The 19,625-nt window shown below is 45.3% G+C and overlaps 2 protein-coding genes across 4 annotated transcripts in view; one reads left to right on the plus strand and one right to left on the minus strand.

Moving 5' to 3' along the window:
• LOC308655155 (transmembrane domain-containing protein TMIGD3-like) lies at window positions 1–15,936 on the plus strand. Its single transcript, XM_081305003.1, is given in 8 exon segments — window positions 1–585; window positions 9,564–9,570; window positions 9,572–9,611; window positions 9,614–9,661; window positions 11,081–11,428; window positions 12,850–12,916; window positions 13,745–13,845; window positions 15,782–15,936. Coding segments are annotated over 8 exon segments (1,035 nt in total). The 5' UTR covers window positions 1–232; the 3' UTR covers window positions 15,853–15,936.
• LOC308655156 (transmembrane protein C1orf162 homolog) overlaps window positions 13,864–19,625 on the minus strand; it is a 16,647-nt gene continuing 10,885 nt past the window's right edge. For all 3 annotated transcript variants that reach the window (XM_081305006.1, XM_081305005.1, XM_081305004.1), the window contains 2 exons: window positions 14,936–15,019; window positions 13,864–14,522 (listed from right to left, as the gene is read on the minus strand). In XM_081305006.1, coding sequence (XP_081161132.1) covers window positions 14,349–14,522; window positions 14,936–15,019 — 258 coding nt within the window. In that variant the 3' untranslated portion in view covers window positions 13,864–14,348. The remainder of the gene's footprint in view (window positions 14,523–14,935; window positions 15,020–19,625) is intronic.

Consider the following 19,625-nt stretch of genomic DNA (forward strand, 5'->3'; position numbering starts at 1 on the left):
CACAAAGGGGCTTGGAACTGGTCATCCTGTGATGGGTTCTGTCTAAGGAGAGGGTCTCCAAGAGATTGCCCCACCACGGAAGAGAAGCAGTGAGTGAGTTTTGAGTTTCAGACTTGCTGCCTGTGGACTTCCAGGAAGATGTCTGGCAAGAGCTAGGTTCACTAGCTGCGAATCCTGCTAGATAGGAAGCCTGCTGGCCCACAGGTCACCTGGGAGATTCCTCTGGGAGAGGATGATGTCTGACAACAGCACTACCCTGCCATGGGTCACAATTCCTTACATCGCCTTGGAGGTTTTTATCGGACTCTGTGCCATCGTGGGCAATATACTGGTCATCTGGGTGGTCAAGCTGAACCCCAGTCTGAGGACCACCACCTTTTTTTTCATTGTCTCCCTAGCCCTGGCTGACATTGCAGTTGGGGTGCTGGTCATACCTTTGGCCATTGTCATCAGCCTGGACATCCCAATGCACTTCTACAGCTGTCTTTTCATGTCCTGTGTGCTGCTGATCTTCACCCATGCCTCTATCATGTCCTTGCTGGCCATTGCTGTGGACCGATACCTGCGGGTCAAGCTCACTGTCAGGTAACCTCCTTGAAGAGGGATGGGATGCTGCAGGGGTCTGGGTTCAAATCTCTGACCTTGCCATCTGACCTTGGGCATGTTATTTAACTTTCTCAATTTCTGTTTCCTCATCTTGGTCAAGGGGCTACAAAGTTCAGATTGCAGGCTTTTCCAGTGAAAATGAATTCAAAGTAGCCTTTGACGTTGATAGAAGTCAACAAATGTCTTCTCACTATATGGTGAGAGTTTGTGGGAGTTCAGCAATGATGAGCTGAGACTCATTATTGAGAAACAGGAATGTTTTCAGAGGAATGCTCTAAGCCCTTCTCCACTGACCCTGGGTGTGTGTTCAGTCCCCAGAGGAGCTAAAAATTAAAAAAAAAAAAAGTTTGGTGCATCTTTAATAGAAAATGCTGTTGAGTTTTAGAAATGAGAAAAACCTATAGCAAAGATGTTTTAGGAGAAATTGGAATAATTGGAATAAGAGGAAGACAAACAGAAGGTTGTGTTGCTTTGCAAATGTAGGCTAGTATTTTAACTTTGCTTCCTATTCTCTTCCTGCCACTATGTTGAGAAAGGGGTTCTTAGAATGTATATTTTCTTTTTCTTCTTCTTGGGAGGTACGAGAGCTTTCCCCCTCCAAAAAAAAGTTCTTCTTTGTACAAAGAGCCTGTGACTGTGTGAGGAGAACACATTGCTAAGTGGAGAAATTGAATTCCCCACGTGTCCTAATTGCATTGGTCTTGGGGAGAGAGCCTGGTGAGGGAGCTTGCAAAGCTTTTGAGGTAAACAAGTCTGGGTTCAAATCTCTGACCTTGCAATCTGACCTTGGGCATGTTATTTAATTTTCTCAATTTCCGTTTCCTCGTCTGTGTCATAAGATGATGTTCTGATTAAGATGCTCTGAGCCAGACTCATCTCCTTTCAGTCGCAAGTCCACCATTTCCAGCTTGCTTATGTTACTTGTCTGTGATTTCTTTTTTTTTTTCACCTACAAAGTGGGAATAATAATTGCACCTTCCTCATCAGATTCAATGTGGTAACCCATGCAAAGTCCTTAGAAAATTCCTGTTCCATAGACTGTGCTCAATAAATGGTAGCTACAATTACTCTTCTTTTCACCATTGCCATCCATGAAATGGAGATTATCATAAACACATCTCCAGTTGGTTGTGAGTGTTAATTGAAGTAAAGTCTACTGAGTAGATAGCACTTAACAATATTAGTGTCCCTCTTGCAGACTGTGTAAATTGCTGCCAAGAGGGACATTTCAAGGGGGGAAATGGGGACTCCCTGGATGAGTCTGGTAAGGGCTCTAAAGCACTTCAACGTGACCATGGCGACTATTCTATGTCTGCCACGATGCTGAGAAAGGGGTTCGTAGAATGTATATTTTCTTTTTCTTCTTTTTGGGAGGTACGAGAGCTCTTCCCCCCCCCAAAAAAAAAGTTCTCCTTTGTGCAAAGAACATGTGACTACCTGAGGGGAATAGACTGCTACGTGGAGACATTGAATTCCCCACGTGTCCTAATTGCCTTGTCTGTGATTCTTCTCTCTTCTCTTGGGGAGAGAGCCTGGAATGGATGTCTCTGCAGATAGACATACAGGGGCAGATTCAGGGAGAGGGAGGGAGGGAGAGACATAGTGTAATTTATGAGCCTCTGCACAATAGCCAGGTAGGTGATCCCTGGAGACTTCTATACATCTTACACGCTAGGAATTGAAGAATTCCCGAGCTGCAAATGGAGCCGTGACTGGAGTGTGCAGACACCCGACTCTAGACAGCATATCCCTGACCTATTCTAAACTGTTGTTCTTTAGAGAAGTCCCACTGAATTGTTCTCTAATCAGCATCTGCTCGTCTTGTCTTAGAATCACCATAGACTATCAGAGCTCTCCTCTTTTAACAGAAGATTGGGGAATCGAGAGGGTGTGCGCTGGGTTCCCCCCACCTCACCTCCTCCACTGTCTCCATAATTCCTGCTGTGAATTCACTGGTTCTTTTCCATTCAAACAGATACAGGAGGGTCACCACTCAAAGAAGAATATGGCTGGCTCTGGGTCTTTGCTGGCTGGTGTCCTTCCTGGTGGGATTGACCCCCATGCTTGGCTGGAATGGGAAGCAAACCTCAAGGTACCCCCAGAATGACACCTTGCTTCCGTGCTGTTTCCGTTCTGTCATGAGCATGGAGTACATGGTCTTCTTCAGCTTCTTCACCTGGATCTTCATCCCTCTGATCATCATGTGCATCATCTATATGGACATCTTCTATGTCATCCGGAACAAACTCAATCAGAGCTTTTCTGGCTCCAAAGAGACAAGTTTGTATTATGGACGGGAGTTCAAGACAGCCAGGTCCCTGTTTCTGGTTCTCTTCTGGTTCGCTCTGTGCTGGCTGCCTTTGTCCTTCATCAACTGTATTTTGTACTTTAACATTGAGGTGCCAGAGTATGTGATGCTCCTGAGCATCCTGCTGTCCCATGCAAACTCCATGATGAACCCTATCATCTATGCTTGCAAAATAAGGAAGTTCAAGGAAACCTACCTTTTGATCCTCAAAACCTGTAGAGTCTGCCAGTCCTCTGATCCCACCAACCCAGGCACTGAGCAGATTTCTGGGTAGTTGTCCAGGAAAGATGCCTCTGTCTCATGGACCTTTGGATTCGGCATCAACACTGTGGGCCTATGCTTCTAACCAGGCACCCTTGATTCCTTCACTAGGTCAGGAGCCCAGTGAAGGCAAGTTACCTGCAATGATACCATCACTACTACCCTCTTCTTCCACTCCATTATTTTTTCCTTGTTCTTCTCTAATTCAATTTCCTGGAGGCCCGACTTAAGGGATAGTGTGTTAATGACTGTGTTCCTCCTTCCCAAACAGAAGGAGTCATGGAACTGGAAGGGTGTCTGCTTGACTTACTGACAGGAGGTTCTAACTGGGATGGACACCTATGTGATGGTGTCTGAGTTCTAGAAGAGAACCTGCTCTCAGAAGATTCCCAGGAGAGGGTGGGAACAGGAGGAGTGAATTGAGCTGAAGGGGGGTCATACACTGCTGAATTCACCTGGAGATGTATTTATGTAAATAAAAGATGATCGCTAACTGTTGTATGGCTCTTTGCTGGTCAGTTGGGGCTTGAAGACCCAGCCGGCTGCTTGGGCCATTCAGCCTGCTGTTTACAGTTACCTGGAGCTAGATGGCGTGCTCACCTTCTTACCAGTTTCCCCAGGACACCCTGCTCCTGATTCCTGGGCTGATCAGAGCACTTGCCAATTTTATAAACTGTTTACCTGATCATTTCCCCTAGCGTTTCATTCTAAGAGGAGTAGTGGGTGTAGGGCAAAAAGAGACAACCAACAGTTTATTCATTGAATACTTTCTGTGCATCAAGCTTTCCGTGTGCACAGTCTCCTTTGGTCCCAACAATCTGTGAGGTAGGTACTGCAACTATTTTTTTTTTTTATCTCCCTTTCATAGAAAAAACAGACTGATGCAACAGAGAAGTTAAGTAACTTGCCTGTGATTCACACGATTAACAAGTAGTGGATTTAAGCTCAGACCTGCCCTAGGGGAAAAATCCAAGCTTCCTGCCATCTATTCTCAGACATGAAGGAAGCGCTGATAACTTCAAATCCAAACTCTCAAGCTCACCTTATGTACAATTAACAGGTGGATGGGTTCAAGCTACAGTGTGTGTGTGTGTGTGTGTGTGTGTGTGTGTGTGTGTGTATGACAATTGGTGGAGGTTTTGCCTTAGCTACTTTTGCTGATCTTTAATTAATCAGGATATTGACAGGACAGATGTCACTCATTATTGTTCCCACATTGAGTGTGGCTCCAGGCATTCAAGGAGCCTCCAGGCATCTCTGGTTTGGCCTCCAAATCTGCAGCGGTGTGTGGACGCTCACTCCAGGTGTATTAACTTGACAAGTGCAGCAGGATGAAGGTTCCAATTAAACCAAGAGCATAGGGTATCTTAGCCATTCCTGGAAATATTTCCTAAACCTAATCTTGGGCCAGAGCCTGGTAACCAAATTTATCTTGTTAACATTGCCATTTTAGCAAAGGGTCCCTTATTTCTCTTTCTTATTTCTTCCAGAAAAGGCCAGGAAGTATCAAGTTTTAACTTTACCCCTTTCTTAATTTTTGGTTTTAGTTAATGAACATCCCCAGATAGAGGTCCTGAGTTTATAAACTCTACCCTGTTGGAGAATGAAGGGGAAGTGCTATCGAGCTCTGTTTCCTGGTAATCTTCACACTATGACTCTTAATTTACTCTCTAACCCAGTTGCTATAGCAACATATAGCCCCTGCCCGCCCTTTATTTTTTGGAAACTTGATTTAAAGTCACTACTTCCCTCAAGTCAGAGCACCTAACTGTCCTGGTTGTTTGATATCATTGGACGAGCCATAGTTCCTGGGTTTCAGAACTGCTTTTGTTGTTGTTGTTGTTGTTTTTAATACCTTTATTTATTTTTTATGAGGTGCTGAGAATCGAACCCAGGGCCTCACAGATGCAAGGCAAGCGCTCTACCACTGAGCCCCAGCCCCAGCCCCAGCCCTCAAAACTGCTTTTATTTTTTTTTCTCTCCCTTCCCCTTTCTACCCTGCTTTTCTCCCCCGAACCCCTGATTGCCAAAACAGCTTGCATTTTTTTGCCAAATAGGAATCTCTTGAAATAAGGTATTGCACTAGCCCAGAGGAAGCCCTTAGAGAGAAAATATCCTTTCTAGAGTAAACTCAAAAAGACGAACCAAAAATCATCCGTGAGGAGGTTGGTTAGACATAGGGAGAGCCACCCTGGTTTCAGATTTAGAGATTAGTGTCACGGGAGTCTCCTGTGGGTCCTTGTGCAGCCAGATAGTAAAGGGTAGCTGTGGGCTTCTATTCTAAGAGAGTCGGTTAAAGGACCACCCAGATAAAACTGAGATTTGCTTCCATCTTCTCCATGGGAAGAATCTAGAACGAAGGTGAACGTTGAGTAACTGGGTTTGCTTACCTTTTAAAATTATTATTTTATTGAGTCGAGTGTGAAAATAAACAAAGACCCGCTTAGTGAGAAGAAGCAAAGTCTATGTATTCTGAGCTTGCTGTAGCAAAGAAGCTGACCACCATCGCTAGCCTTTGGAAAATGCTCACAGGCAGGCAGAGGAGTGGGAAGGCTAAAGGATAAAGATAAACACTAAAATTTTAATGAGCTTATCTGAGCATTCAACAATTCATGAACTGGGCAGCACTAGTCAGCAAGTTGTTGAGGACAACCCTGAGAAGAGGGGTCAGGGTGGGGGGACTTTTAGAAAGCATTTGTGGAAGCAAGACAAATATATTTGTACATTATTTGTATAACTGATCAAGTGAATTTTGATTTGATGTATTTATCGAAGTCCCACATTAGAGGCCAGTTGGGTGGTTTCTGATTAAAATTAAGTGCTGTTTTATGGTTTTACACTGAGTTGGTTTCAACTTGACTATGAGAAACTCAAGGTGTTGAAGCCACTGAAGTCCAGGTAACTTTTTTTTAACAGAGGAAAAAAGGAAAGACTTCAACTATGTCCTGATTGGAAGGTGTTAGGATGGGGAACTTGTAGGCTAACTGAAGTGGGGGCATTTTGTATGATTGGTTGAGGGTGCACATCTGGTTGGTCCTAAGTTGGAAGTTGGGACAAAAATTGGGGAATGGCTGGGCGCAGTGGGGCATGCCTGTAGTCTCAGCAGCTCGGGAGGCAGAGGCAGGAGGATTGTGAGTTCAAAGCCAGCCTCGGCAATTTAGTGAGGCCCTCAGCAAGCTGGTGAGACCCTGTCTCTAAATAAAATACAAAAAAGGCTGGGGATGTGGCTCAGTGGTTAAGTGCCCCTGGATTCAATCCCTAATACAAAAAAAAAAAAAAATGGGATGACATCACTTATTAATTAACTCCTAGCAATTTGGGGGGATTGTTATAGGGCTTCCTAAATTGTCACTAGAGATAATAATCTGATTTCCTTTAAGCCTAACTTAGCACAGGCTGGTTTATTGTGTATTATAGATAAGCTGTTGGCTTCTTGAGCGGGTTGCTGGAGGTTATGAGTCAGATTTCTGTTTTTATATGGTCTTGCCATTGCCTGTATTCAGTTTCTTACAACTAAGTGCACATTTTCTACAGAAACTCTGCCTTTAGATACTAGAGCTGAGTGGAAGGAATAAGAAAGTTTGGGCCACATCTTGCCCCAGTCACTCAGATGACACAGTATGTAAAGTCTTTTAGTAAACTCTAAAGTGCTCCACAACTTTATGTATTGCTGCAATTGGGGAAGCAAGTATACTATAATGGAAAGAGGAATTTTCTTTTTTTCTTTTTACTTGTTCCCCTTACCCTCCCCAGATGTAGCATCAGATCCCAGGGGCTTTACTGGGTATGTGAACTTGGGCCAGCTCCTTAAATTTCTGAACCTCCGTTTTCCTCATTTGACACTCAAGTCAAAGTGTTTTCGTTTTTTACTTTTTAATATACAAACTTGAGTAACTACAATAATGAGTCTCAAATATCCGTTATCCTACTTTAAAAATGTTCAATTTATGGTCAACCTGGTCTCATTTGTGGCCACACCCACTTGCCTTACTCTATTGTCCTGACATGAAATGATTTCATCTGTAAACATTTTGGTTTTTGTATTTATTAAAGATGTTTTAAAGTTCTCACTCAGCGTATTCTTAGTTCCCATTTGCCTTCTTATTGACACATCTAAATAGAATAGAAATTAATTCTACCCTGCAGGTAGAGCAGTGGACCTCATAACAGCAAGCTATACTCAGCAGGCTAGGACACACATTGGTCATTTTCTGTAACTCTAGCCCTTTCATTTGCTTTACGTGTGACATTTTCACATCTTGGGCATTTTGCTGTTACCTATCTGCGCATAATCTGTTTCTCTTTCTGCCAGCATTTTCTTTGGTTTCATAGTAACATTTCTGAGCAATATTGAGCAATAGAGCCTTGACAGAGGAAAGAACTGCTTTTAAAAAATAGGACTACCAGGCTAGGGATGTGGCTCAAGCGGTAGCGTGCTTGCCTGGCATGCGTGCGGCCCGGGTTCGATCCTCAGCACCACATACAAAGATGTTGTCTCCGCCAAATACGAAAAAATAAATATTAAAAAAATTCTCTCTCTCTCTCCCTCTCTCTCTCACTCTCTCTTAAAAAAAATAGGACTATGTGGGGCTGGGGATATAGCTCAGTTGGTAGAGTGCTTGCTTTGCATGCACAAGGCCGTGGGTTCAATCCCCAGCACCACACACACACATACACACACACACAATAGGACTACAATATCTCTGCTAATTATTCACTGTAGCATGAGGGATTATCCCCAAATTTAAAGATTTATGGCAATTATATCTTGTGCTGTCCTGTCCATGAGTCAGGAATTCAAGGGATATTTTGGTTGGATGGTTCATGCTCCTGGTCTCTCATGAGGTTACTGGGTCTACAGTCATCTGAAGGCTTGATTGTGGCTGAAGGATCTGTTTACAAGGTGGCTCTCACATGCCTGGCAGATTGGCTTTTTTCCACCTGAGCTTCCCTATAGCCTGTTTGGTCCTTAGAACATGGTGGTTGACTTCCCCAAGAGAGGTCAGCATAAGAGACTAATGTAGAAGTTGCAAACCTCTTATGATCTAGCATCTAAAGCATACACCATATTGTCTTCCATGTTTTGTGCTCACACAGACCAGCCTGAATGATCAATTTCAGAGTGACCATACATGGGCATATACACCGGGAGCCATCTTGAAGGCTGGCTATTATAATACCATGATCACATCTGAAACAAAATTAATAATTATTTCTTAATATTTCTTATCCGTATCAACTACCTAATGTCCTGAATTATTTTCAAACAGGATGCAAATAAGTATTTGTCCCTATGTCTCTTTAATCCAGTTTAATCTATGGGTTCTCTTCCTTCCTTTAATCTATGGTTCTCTTCCTTCCACCCCCCAACCTCCCATGCAATTTGTTTGTCAAACTCATAGAGGTTTTTGTAGGAGTAAGTGAATTAATGTAGGCAAAACACCTACCACGATACAAGCTTACTGCTGGCCCAGATGCTGAGTTCCTGTGTGTTAGAGGAAAGCTCTCCTTTCTTGAGGGAAGACATTATTGCATGATCTAGAAAACCATCCACATCGGGCCCTTGGTGGGAATGCTAGCTCTGGAGTGTGATAAGTAGCAACCAGCTTCAAGAAATTAAGGTGGTTCAAGGAGTCAAACTTAAAATGAGTGGCCAGTGTATGAGTCCCCATTAGGAATCAGAGGAAGCTGCTGCCGTTGCTGCTGCTTCATGGACAGACCTCCCTGATTTGTCCCGGCTCTATCTAGGAAAGCTCTCAAGAATTCTGGAGACTGCTGCCCTGGCGGCTGACACCAAAATACTCACCCCTCTGCCTGCTCCCGTGTTGCAGATTCAGACACAACTGCTCCTGGGAGCTGGCATGCTCCACTCCTAACCACATTCCCCAGGTGAGCCGGCAGCATTCCCCTGGGAGTTAGGCTAGTTAGGAATTTTGCTGGGATTCCCCCCTCCCCCGCCCATCTGGATAGGCATTTGGTCTCAGGAGTGGTGAAGGGGCAAAAGCAGTGGCCTCTGATAATACCCAGAGCATTAGCAAGACAGGGTGTGGTTGCACACCTAATGTGTGCCAGCAGCGACGTGTGTGTCTGTGTTCTTCTGAGTGTTCTTCAAAGTGCCATGTGCCAGAGTGGGTTTATCCAGGAGGGGTGTCTCCATGGCTATTCTTGGCTCTGCTGGGAAGCCCAGAATATTCTTAGTTGCCCCATAAATAATAAGTTTGTGTTGGTAAATGTCATCCCTCTGATGAGGTGCATCGTTCAGTGGACAGTTGGGCTAGCTATACACACCAGGACTGCTTGCAATAACCTGTGGTTCCCACGTTTCACTCATCTCTCCAAAGAGGGATAAAACTCTTAAGCTCAAACACACCTGTTTTTCCTTGAACAGATCCAGAAATTCCTGAGGTCCCTGGGTTCTTCCTGTGGTTCCAGTCGAAGGTCCAGTCATGGGGCTCTTCATCCTGCTCTCCTGGGCTCTTCTTTCAGGTAAGACGAGAGGAAGGAGCACCTCTGCCCTTCAGGCTCTGACCTTCCTGGAGACCTTGCATTTTCTTCTCTCTTCCTGTTTGGAGTCCCTACTTATCAGCTCGAGCCACCTAAATGAGTGGGGAAATAAAAGGTGAAAACAGGTCTTGTCTCTATTAATTCTCGAACCTTCCTCCGATAGGAGGATTGTGGGGAGCTTGGAACCCTTGGTTAAAATGAGGGCTCTGTTTTTTCTCTGTTAGTTTACCCAAATTTGCCTTCCCTTCTTTTTTTTTCCCTCAAAAAGTATCTGTGCAGATATGTGTCCACACTACTTTTTCCTTCTGCCTATGCCTGACACCAAAGATGGGACTCACTCAGAGCATGGGGTGTGCCCTGCTGTGTCACCCCTCAGCAGTGTCACCTTTGGAGTTGCTGCATTGGTCTCTGGGTCAGTGTCAGTGTGACCCCTCCCCACTCCCACCCAGAGGATCATGTGATCTTCCCTGTGGGTTTTTTAGGAGAACAAATGACATCTAGGATGTGAGCATACTTTGCAGGTTGGTGACACCCCAAGCCTAGCACACAGTCGATGGAGGGCTGAGAGGGATGAGCTCTACCGTGCCATCTCTTTTCTTTGCTGGACCTGTTGTGCATGAGTTCCTCAGTAGGCAATATCCTGACGTGATAGAGGTGCCCATGGCCAGTCTTGCATAGAGGAGATAGTAAACTCCTGGTTCAGAATCTGAGCCTCTCTGTCTTTAGCTCTATGCAGCCAGCAGAAGCCTCCACAATTTTCACTTTCTATCTGAGGCTGCCAAGGTAGAGTGGGTAGCCAGGGACAGAGGGTGTGCTGACAGTGAACCTCTGGCTCTTCCAGGCTCCCCACCAGGCAATGGCAAGAGGCCTCTGTTGCACTGTCCCTTAGACCAGGAATAGAGACTTCTCTGGGGTTGCCATGTTGGTTTCCTAGGGTGGCCATAACAGAATACCATAACAGCTTAAACAACAGAAATGTATTTCCTCACAGTTATGGAGGGTAGAAAGAAGACCAAGACCAAGGTGCCTGCAGATGTGGTTTCATTCTGATTGCCTTTCTCCTTGGCTCATAGTAGGCTATCCTCTTGCTGTGACTCCAGATGGTCATCCCTCTTTCCATGTCTTAATCTCTTGTTCACTTAATAAGGATGCTGACCATATTGGATTAAGGACAACTTCCTGTGATTCTACTTTAACTTGATTACCTCTTTTAAAGACCTCTGTCCAAAGATATTCTATAACCAATTTTAGCAGGTCACAGCTCAGCCCATAACAGCTATCTACCGAAAACAGGCAATAAAAACCAGCCTCCAATTCTTTAATTATCTTTCAGGTGGACAGGCGGGGAGAAACTGCAGCAAGCTTGAAAGAATAACAGTGTGTGTGTGTGTGTCTTCACAGATGCCATGGTCATGGACAAAAAAGTGAAGGAAAGCTTCGTGCTAGGCACAGCTTCTGCCAGCTGCAATTACGACGCCCACTATAAGCATCATACCAAATATTGGTGCCGAGGCTATTTCCGGGATTACTGCCACATCGTTGCTTTGACCCCCAACAGCACGGACCGTGTGGCCCTGAAGGACACAGGAAGCCAATTCATCATCACTGTGTCCTGCCTGACCAAGGAAGACACGGGCTGGTACTGGTGTGGCATCCAGCGAGACTTTGCCAGGGATGACATGGATTTTACAGAGCTGATTGTGACTGACAGCAGAGGAGGCCAGGCCAATGAGTTTGGGTCTGGAAAAGGTAGAGGCTGTCAGGGGTTTTACTTGGGTAACCCAGGGGGCTGTGCATTTGTCGGTGTGGTAAAAACTCAGAAGATGGGAGTACCAACTCAGGCTCTCCCCTGGTTCTCTGGGGGTGACATGGTCTCTCCCTCCAAGGTATGGTGGTGCTGGGGTTAATTGGGAGTCTGGGGAAAGCGAGTGTGTCTGGTCCCTGGGACCACTGTCCACTGTTGGAACATCCCTCTCCTTGTGGCAATCAGGTTGATAGGCCTTGGAAGAGGCTAGTTGGAGGCTAGATCTCACAGGTGTGAGATCTCTGTGTTGATGGTCAGCTTCCTGCCCTGAAGAATCACATAGGGTGCAAAATGTGACCCAGATGCCTGGGGAATTGTCAACTTAAATAATTTTAATAATCTACATGGATAAATATTGTGGTCAAACTGGTCAGTATTTGCTTTTACTTATAAGGAATGCAGTCTCTGCTCAGAGGTCATGGGGAGGGTGTTTCGGGGGCTGGAACCTACAGGGCCAAGTCCAATGGAGCCAGTCCATTGCAGCTTTTGGCCAGAGCTAAGACACGGGGCTCTGCAGATGCTCACTCATAAACTCCTGCTGAATGCTGGAAACCTCGTTTTGCACCTGAAGGCCTTTGTGTTTCGGGAGGGGGCTTCTTATTGTTTTCAGTTCTAGAAGTAAAGACTTTATCACAATCTGGAGCACAAGGACAGTAGGAAAACAGACCAGAGGACTTAAGGGATCCCCACCCTACCCATCCCTGGGCTGGAAAGAGATCCTTGTTTATGCTTGACCTACTGGTGCTTGACCTTGACCTAGTGTAGTGTCATTCACTGCCACTGTCTTCCTGCGTTGTGTGCTTCTGCTTTTATTTCACTGTAGAGCATGTCCTGAGTTTGAAGCTCAGGATGAGAGAAGTCCATCTAAATGTGTTCCTCAGTGTAGATAAACACGCCCCTTCCAGATCTTTTCAGAGGAGGCAATGTGGGTGACTGTGGTGGGACTTCTCCCACTGAGTTCTTTGTGGTTGTCAGAAGCATGTGACAGTTACATCACCTACTGATCTGTTCCTTAAGCCGGGGATTGGCCTTCTGGTTGTTCCCACCTACGGGAGTGGCCCTCAGCCTGGGTCTGTTACCACGGGCCATCTGTAGTCCACATGGGGCCTTCATACAAACCTGGAAAAGGTGCTCAGGAGCCTGGGGTCCAGTGACCACGGCCTGGATTCCACTCCCGACCTGTCCCCTCAGTCTTGTTCCCTATGCAGGGCACATTTATACAACTGTGCTTGGTGCCTATGCTTTGCTGGAAGTCAATAGGTGCTCCCTCTCTGGAGATTGTGAATGGCAGGTAGAGCTGCCGCTGGAAGGCCGAGGAAGGACCTGGGTATGGGCCTCACTTACTCAGTCATCCTTTCTGATTCAGACTCACCAGGCAACAAGAATAGAAGCTGCAGGGCTTCCAGAATCATCCACAAGGCCGACCGCTCCAGGTGAGTCTTAGAAGACAGATGGGCTTGGGAAGGGAGTGGAAGAAAGGGACCCAACAACATAAGTCTGTGAGTGGTTGGTTTGCACTTACTACTTTCCAGGTGCATATTGCTTTCCACCTGAACTACCTATCCTCAATAGGACTATTTGGTTTCTTAAAAAAAGAATAAATTAATTACAAAAAACCAGAGCTCTTGCCTAACATGCACAAGGTCATATGTTCAATCTCTAATACCTCAAAAGAAAAAAATATATAAATAGTTTAGGACTCTTGTTTAAAAGCAGCAAAAATTGAACTCAGTGGGAGTTTAATTTAAATTTTAATTTAATTCAGGGGTTGGGGTGGGACATTTATTTTAAGGACTGAGCAGTGTCTCAAATGCTGGGGCTGGGATGAGGCCACCTCTGAAATTGCCAGGAGTATCTTCAGACTTCATTTCCCCTTCTAATCTGCTACTCATATATATTTTTGCTTCTTTTTCTCTTTGTACTGATCTTTGATATTTCCTTTATTGCCCCCTCCTTCTTCTTCTGCCACAAAATAAGGCATCTTGATTTGTCCCTCTCTGTTCATGAGACTGGCCAGTTTGAGACTTCATCTTCCTATTCCCAGCTCCCAGTTGATTTCTGAGGAAGGAGCTCACTTGCCCAGCCTGATCAGATGTCCCCTAGGTCTATGCATGTGTGGTTCATGGGACAGGGTCACTCTAAAGTTCTCAGGAGCTGGGTTGGGAGTGGCGGTTGCAGATCTCAGAAAAGGGCGAAACGGAGTAGAAAACCAAATGGTGGTTCCTTCCAAGGGATGTGAAATTGGCTCTAATTCCTTCCAGGATGTCCATCCTTATCATTTGCGTACTGCTTACCAGTTTGGGGATCATCTTTATAATCAGTCATTTGTCCAAGAGAAGGAGAAGTCAAAGGAATAGAAGGGGTAAGTAGCCTTTGGCAGTGGGGATAAGGAAGACAGGAATTAAAGCCCATGAAAGAGGTCAAAGAACAGTTTTCAACGAATCAATGTGGCTCCCCTCTTATTGTCTGTGCACCTAGAGACCAAGGTGGCCAGTCCATGGGCTGGGGGAAATATCTGTGTCACGGTGACAAAGATATCAAGAGAGGAGGCAGAGGAGCACTGTAGCCTTCTTAGCTGGAGGTGTGTGTAGACAGGGCGGAGGGAAGCCCTGAGACCACCACAGCGTGCCCTTCTTATCTGGAAGGTCACCTGCTTCCTGAGCACACCAGCTCTTGGTGGCAGCCTTACTCCTTGATTGAAACATTTTGTTTAGGAATTTCTGGAGCCAAGGCTCCTCCTGTCAAAGGAAGGAGCTTCTGAGACCCCGGGTAAGCAGGCACAGAGAGGTCTCCTTGAGAAGGGGTGGGGGGAAGAGGACAGTCTCTGGGGTCTTAACCCTAGTCTTGAGGCAAGGAAGTTGCCCTTTAGCTTTGTGTCTCCTGCTCTCTTGGGTGGCTACAGGTAAAGGCTTTGGTAGAGGCCCCCAGAACAGCCAAGCTTCTCCTGTGAATCCCACGTCCTTGGTAAGTTCCATTCTTGATTCTTCTGCTCTGGGTGCTGTGCCCCACAGCGACCTGATCTTCAGGTCTCCCCACTTCCTAAATAGAGAAGAGACTGCGTGATTTGTTCATCTTTCCCTTTGGGGAAGCATCAGAAACACCAGTGCTGGTCTGTCTGGAAGATTCTCTAGCCACCATGGGGTGATTCTGCTAAACTCTGAAGTGCACACAAAGCAAAAAATAACAGATGCAATGCCTCTGGCTTTTTAATTTTTTTTTTCTTTTTTCTTTTTATGCTCAGACACATGCTAGGCAATGAAGACTGTGGACATAATTACAAAATAAACCCCAACCTCCTCTGGGTACAAGTGTAAAAGGAACATTTCAAGGAAAGAGGGGAAAAAACAAAACATAACACGAGACACAGGGTGACACACAAGTCTGTGGCCTGGAGAAGCTGAAATCTCAAGCCAAGGCTGTAAGGACTTGTGCTCTCCCTGGGGTTTTCTGACCTGTGACCAGAGCAGGAGGCCTGAGAAAGCAAAGTGGTAGCTCCCATGGCGTTTCTGGCTGTTAGTCCTCCAGGACTCTGGGATCTGTGGAGGGTGGGGGACATGGGCAATACAACCAGTGACCACTCCCTCTGCTACACAATCACGATCTATGTTTTTGCAAACCAACTTCTTTGTCACTTCTTTAAGGCCTGCCCTTGGGCAGCTCTTTGTTTTTGAAGCTGTTTTCTTCTCTGTAAATTGGAACCTCCATTCCCATACTACCTAGGATTTTCCCTTCATTTCTTCATTCATTCATTCAATAAGAACCATGCTGGATGCTGGATATAATGGTGAGCAAAATAAACAGCATCAGCCTACATGGAGTGGTATAAAATGTGAGGGAGACAAACTACCACCGAAACACACAACTATAAGGTTGTCACTTGGAGTAAGGGGAAACACAGGGTGCTATGAAAGGTGACAGTGGAAGCCAGCACTATATGTTTAGCAAGGAGTTGAGCAAGCTGTTGCTGTCAAGGTCTGCTTCCTCCCACTAGGGCAATTAAAATGTGGTAACCTGAAGCAAGGACCCTGCTACTTTGACATTCTTGGGTTCTGAAGAACCCAGTTGCATTCACATCATCTAAGCTTGGGGGAGGCCAACGCAAGCCCCAGGGGCCAAGCTTCCACATTGACTGACCAATGAGTTTTGCAGTAATGACATCAGATTTCAACCCTGCAAACCAACTTTGGTCTTAGTCCCCAGGAAGCTCCCATGAGAGAGTTTGCAATTTTTGCTGCAGAAGCATTCAGGTAGGCAATAGATCTCAACTGAATTTTCCTTTTTCTATTCCCCCAACAAAGTAGGCAACTCTTGGAAGCTCCTCCTGTATGTCCTGACTCCAAAGGAAATGGCTCATACTGAACAGATGTGACTGAAGATTTCTTTTATTTAGTTCATAAATAAAGTGATGATGCTACAATAGTATCACCATGACAACTGGCCCACATCTCGGGGACTGGTTCTGATCTCTCAGGCTTTCTGAAGGACTTTCTCAACTCGCCAGCAAATCATTTGTGATGAGTTAACAACGGTGACAGTCAGAAGAGCTGTAGTAGATCACACTGAGCAGGGCTACAATCAAACAACATCTCCAGACGTTAGTTCTCCTGCATCTGGGTCAGGGGGTCAGAAAGTCATTTTTATTTGTTATCCAATAAATTTCTAATCCATGTCTAATGAACTCCAGGGTATGACTAACTCCTCCTAGGGTATTACTGGAAAAAGTATTTCTTGAAAACTTCCCTAAAATGTGTTATATTCCAGCCAGGCACTGTGGCATATGCCTATAATCCCAGTGAGTTGGGAAGTGAAGGCAGGTGGATTCCAAATTCAAAGCCAGCCTTAGCAACTTAGCAAGGCGCTAAGCAACGTAGGGAGATCCTGTCTCAAAAAAAAAAAAAAAAAATGGCTGGGGATGTGTCTCAGTGGTTAAACACCCCTGGGTTCAATCCCTGATATATATATATTTCTGAATTGGTATTAAATGCTGTCCTGCCCCACCAAGGGGAGATAGATTAAATCAGTGGATCTCAGATTCTCTTGACGAAAAGATTGTTGGCCATTAATCATAATCTTTATGGGAAACTGCTGTCAGAGTAAAGGGATGCTGCTTCTGATCAATGAGGAACCAAGAGGCGGTAAGTGACATATCCATTCAAATCAGAAAACATGAATCAAGATCATGGCATTAGCAGCCATGGGAACATGAGAGGTGATATTGTCATTAGGGCCAGACTCTCCAATACTTGGAACTCTCATCTGCGTATCTGTACTTCCCTTCCTGGTACAGTGTCTCTCCTGCTATTTCTGGGAGTTCATAGGGCTCCCCATGCCTGCCTCAGTGGTCCTCATCAGAACCCCTCTCTTCAAAATTTCATAGTTCCTTCTAATGGGGGTGCTGCCCAACCTCAGTCTTAACGATACTCAAGCAGCCCTGATGTGAGCAGGGTTAGGACAGGGAGATTGGCTGTTGATAGGACTCTGCATGTGCCCTTTGTGATTAGATCCAGACTCTTGAACAAAAGTCTTTCATGAGCACAGTCCGTCAGTCTGTACTCTGACTTCTCTCTCCATAGGCAGGAAGTCAAAACCCCTCAGCAGTCTGGGAAGGGATGAGGGTGTGAATACTAAGCCTGAATGATTCCATACAGCCTCCCTCCCTGCCAGTCTCAAATAACATCAAAAGGGCTCCCTTTCCCCTGCACCAAAACAGAGCTCCAGTCCCCCTCTGTGGCCATATGTGGAATTTGCAACAAGGGCCACTAGCCGTCTGGTTCTGCAAATGGCAATCCTGAACTGGCTCAGGACATCCTGTTGTACAAGGTGAGAGGCAGACATTGATCTCCCACCGCAGGTCAAGACATCAGATGTCCTGAAAAATTTACACTCACACTGTCTGGAGCATGATTTTCCCTGAAAAGCTTACAGGTTTGTTCTGATTGATCCAGGATCCAAGAGCTTTTTTCCTTCCCTTACCTAGCAAAGATCTTTTGAATCCGTGGTCAGTTATTATTTATTGAATCCTCCAGCAGCTCTGACCATGCACCAGTTCTCATGGTGGAAAGACAAAAATCCAATACAGGACACGTTGTTAAAAATGGGAAGCTTCAAGAAAAAGAGGGAAGAATGATCAATTTGGTACAGCACATATAATTGATGGCCACAGGACACTGTATACCTTTGATCTTGCGGCTCTGGATGGGAAAGCCAACATGACTTCTAGCTGTGGGGCTGGCGGACGGGTTTCATATCAGCCTCTTCCCTGAGCTTCCTGCAGTCAGCCAAAGGGAGATGACAATTCCCAGGGCTCTGCTGCCCTCATGGGGCTGGCTGCTCTGTTCCTGCTGTGGCCTCTCCGAGGGATTATTTGCCTAAACCAGTCTTTCTCCTAAACCTGGGTCCTCCCACCAAGAGCCTCCGCCTTTATGAAGCCCTCTTTTACTGGCTTTTCCCTCAAGTCCAGCTGCCTAAAGCAGCTGCTCTATCTTGGAAAGAATAGGCTCTCGAAGGCTCTATCACGCCACTTGACTTTGCCTTTCTGGGTCCGCTGCCACTAGTGCTGTGGGGCAGCTATGGCACCGAGGCAAGATGCGAGGAATTTTAGTGCAGAGGACTTGATTTAAATTTTCGTTGTCATTTACTAGCTGCGTAATGTTGAATAAATTACTTCATCATCTTGAACCTCAATTTCTTTACCTTGATTTTTAAACATTATGAATATTTTTTTTTCTTTATTTTTGGTGCTGGGGATGGAACCCAGGCTCTCCATTCATGCTAAGCAAGCGTTTCACCGCTGAGCTACACCCCCAGCCCTAATGGATTTTTCGAGCGATTTGTGGTTGCTGCTTCTCTCGCGCCCCTGCTTCCTTCCCTGTAGAAAGGCTCCATCGGTGTAATACCCCTTGCGGACTCCCAGCTGGGACGTCCTGTCTGACGTGAGACTGAGAGTAGGAACTGGGCGTATGTCATCTGCCCTTCCTCTTCCTTTTTACAAATCTTTTGGGTGTACGTTTCAAAGAAGATGGGATCTCTTCTGGGAGTCCTTAGGGGCAGGCTCAGCCACTGAATTGCTTTTATGGAGCAGGGAAGACCACCTTTGGTCCAGCTGAGTTGGTTATGGAGCTCAGAATTCTGATGTCCTCTTCTTTGCAGCTACAGTATAAGCTACATTTTCCCATGTTGGCCATATTCATAATAAAGATGATATTTTGATTTTTATCTTCTGAGTCCTCTTATTTCTCAGGTGGTTCAAAAGTCGGATGGGGAATGGGAGCATTAGGTGTGGTGCCCCCTGAAGATCCTCAACATGATTGTAAATGAAGAACTCCAAAAATTACAAAAAAAGGCTTTTAAGGGAAAGCAGGCCCCCTTTCCATCCCTGATCCTCAGTCCCCAGGTATCATGTCCCATCACCTGTCCCCTCACCCCGGCTTATCACTAAAACCCGCTGATTGTGTTTTCTTCCAGAGGTATCCTAAATATACAGATATACACTGGCATGTATTCACCACACAAATAAAGATATCAGAGTTCTGTCTAGCAATTTGCATTTTTTCATTTAAAAGTATATCTCGCAGATCTTTTTTTTTTTTTTTTTTTTTTTTATCAGAACAGATAGACCTTCATTCTCTCTAATGGCTGCACTGGACTTTGTGAACCAGTCCCTTCTCAATGGACATTGTTTCAGTCTTGCTGTTACAGAGTTGAGCATGATGAATAAATGTGCAAACTCTGGCACCAGCCTACCTGGGGCTGACTTCCAGGGCCACTACTTACTAGCAGTATGATCTTGAGCAAGTTATTGACCCTCACTGTGCCTCTTTTTGTATCTAAAATGAGACTGATTATGACCTCATGGGATTCTATGAGGATTCCACGGAGAGGTGCCAAGCACTTAGAAGAGTGCCTGGAGTATCAGTTTCAACCAATTTGATTAATGCTGCAATTGAAATTATATAGTGAATTTTCCATGTATTTAAGGAGGGTAAATTCTTAGCAATAGAATTGTTTAGAAATTCTTGGAAACAGAACTTACAATATCATTAGCTGTTGCCAAATTGTCTTCGATAATACTTGAACTGTCTTCGGTCCCCACAATCTTGTCCCCACAGATCTTTAGCAACTTTTTGAATTTTGCTAAACTTA

This window comes from Spermophilus citellus (assembly GCF_964194105.1).
Source record: "Spermophilus citellus genome assembly, chromosome: 9".
NCBI lineage: Eukaryota > Metazoa > Chordata > Mammalia > Rodentia > Sciuridae > Spermophilus > Spermophilus citellus.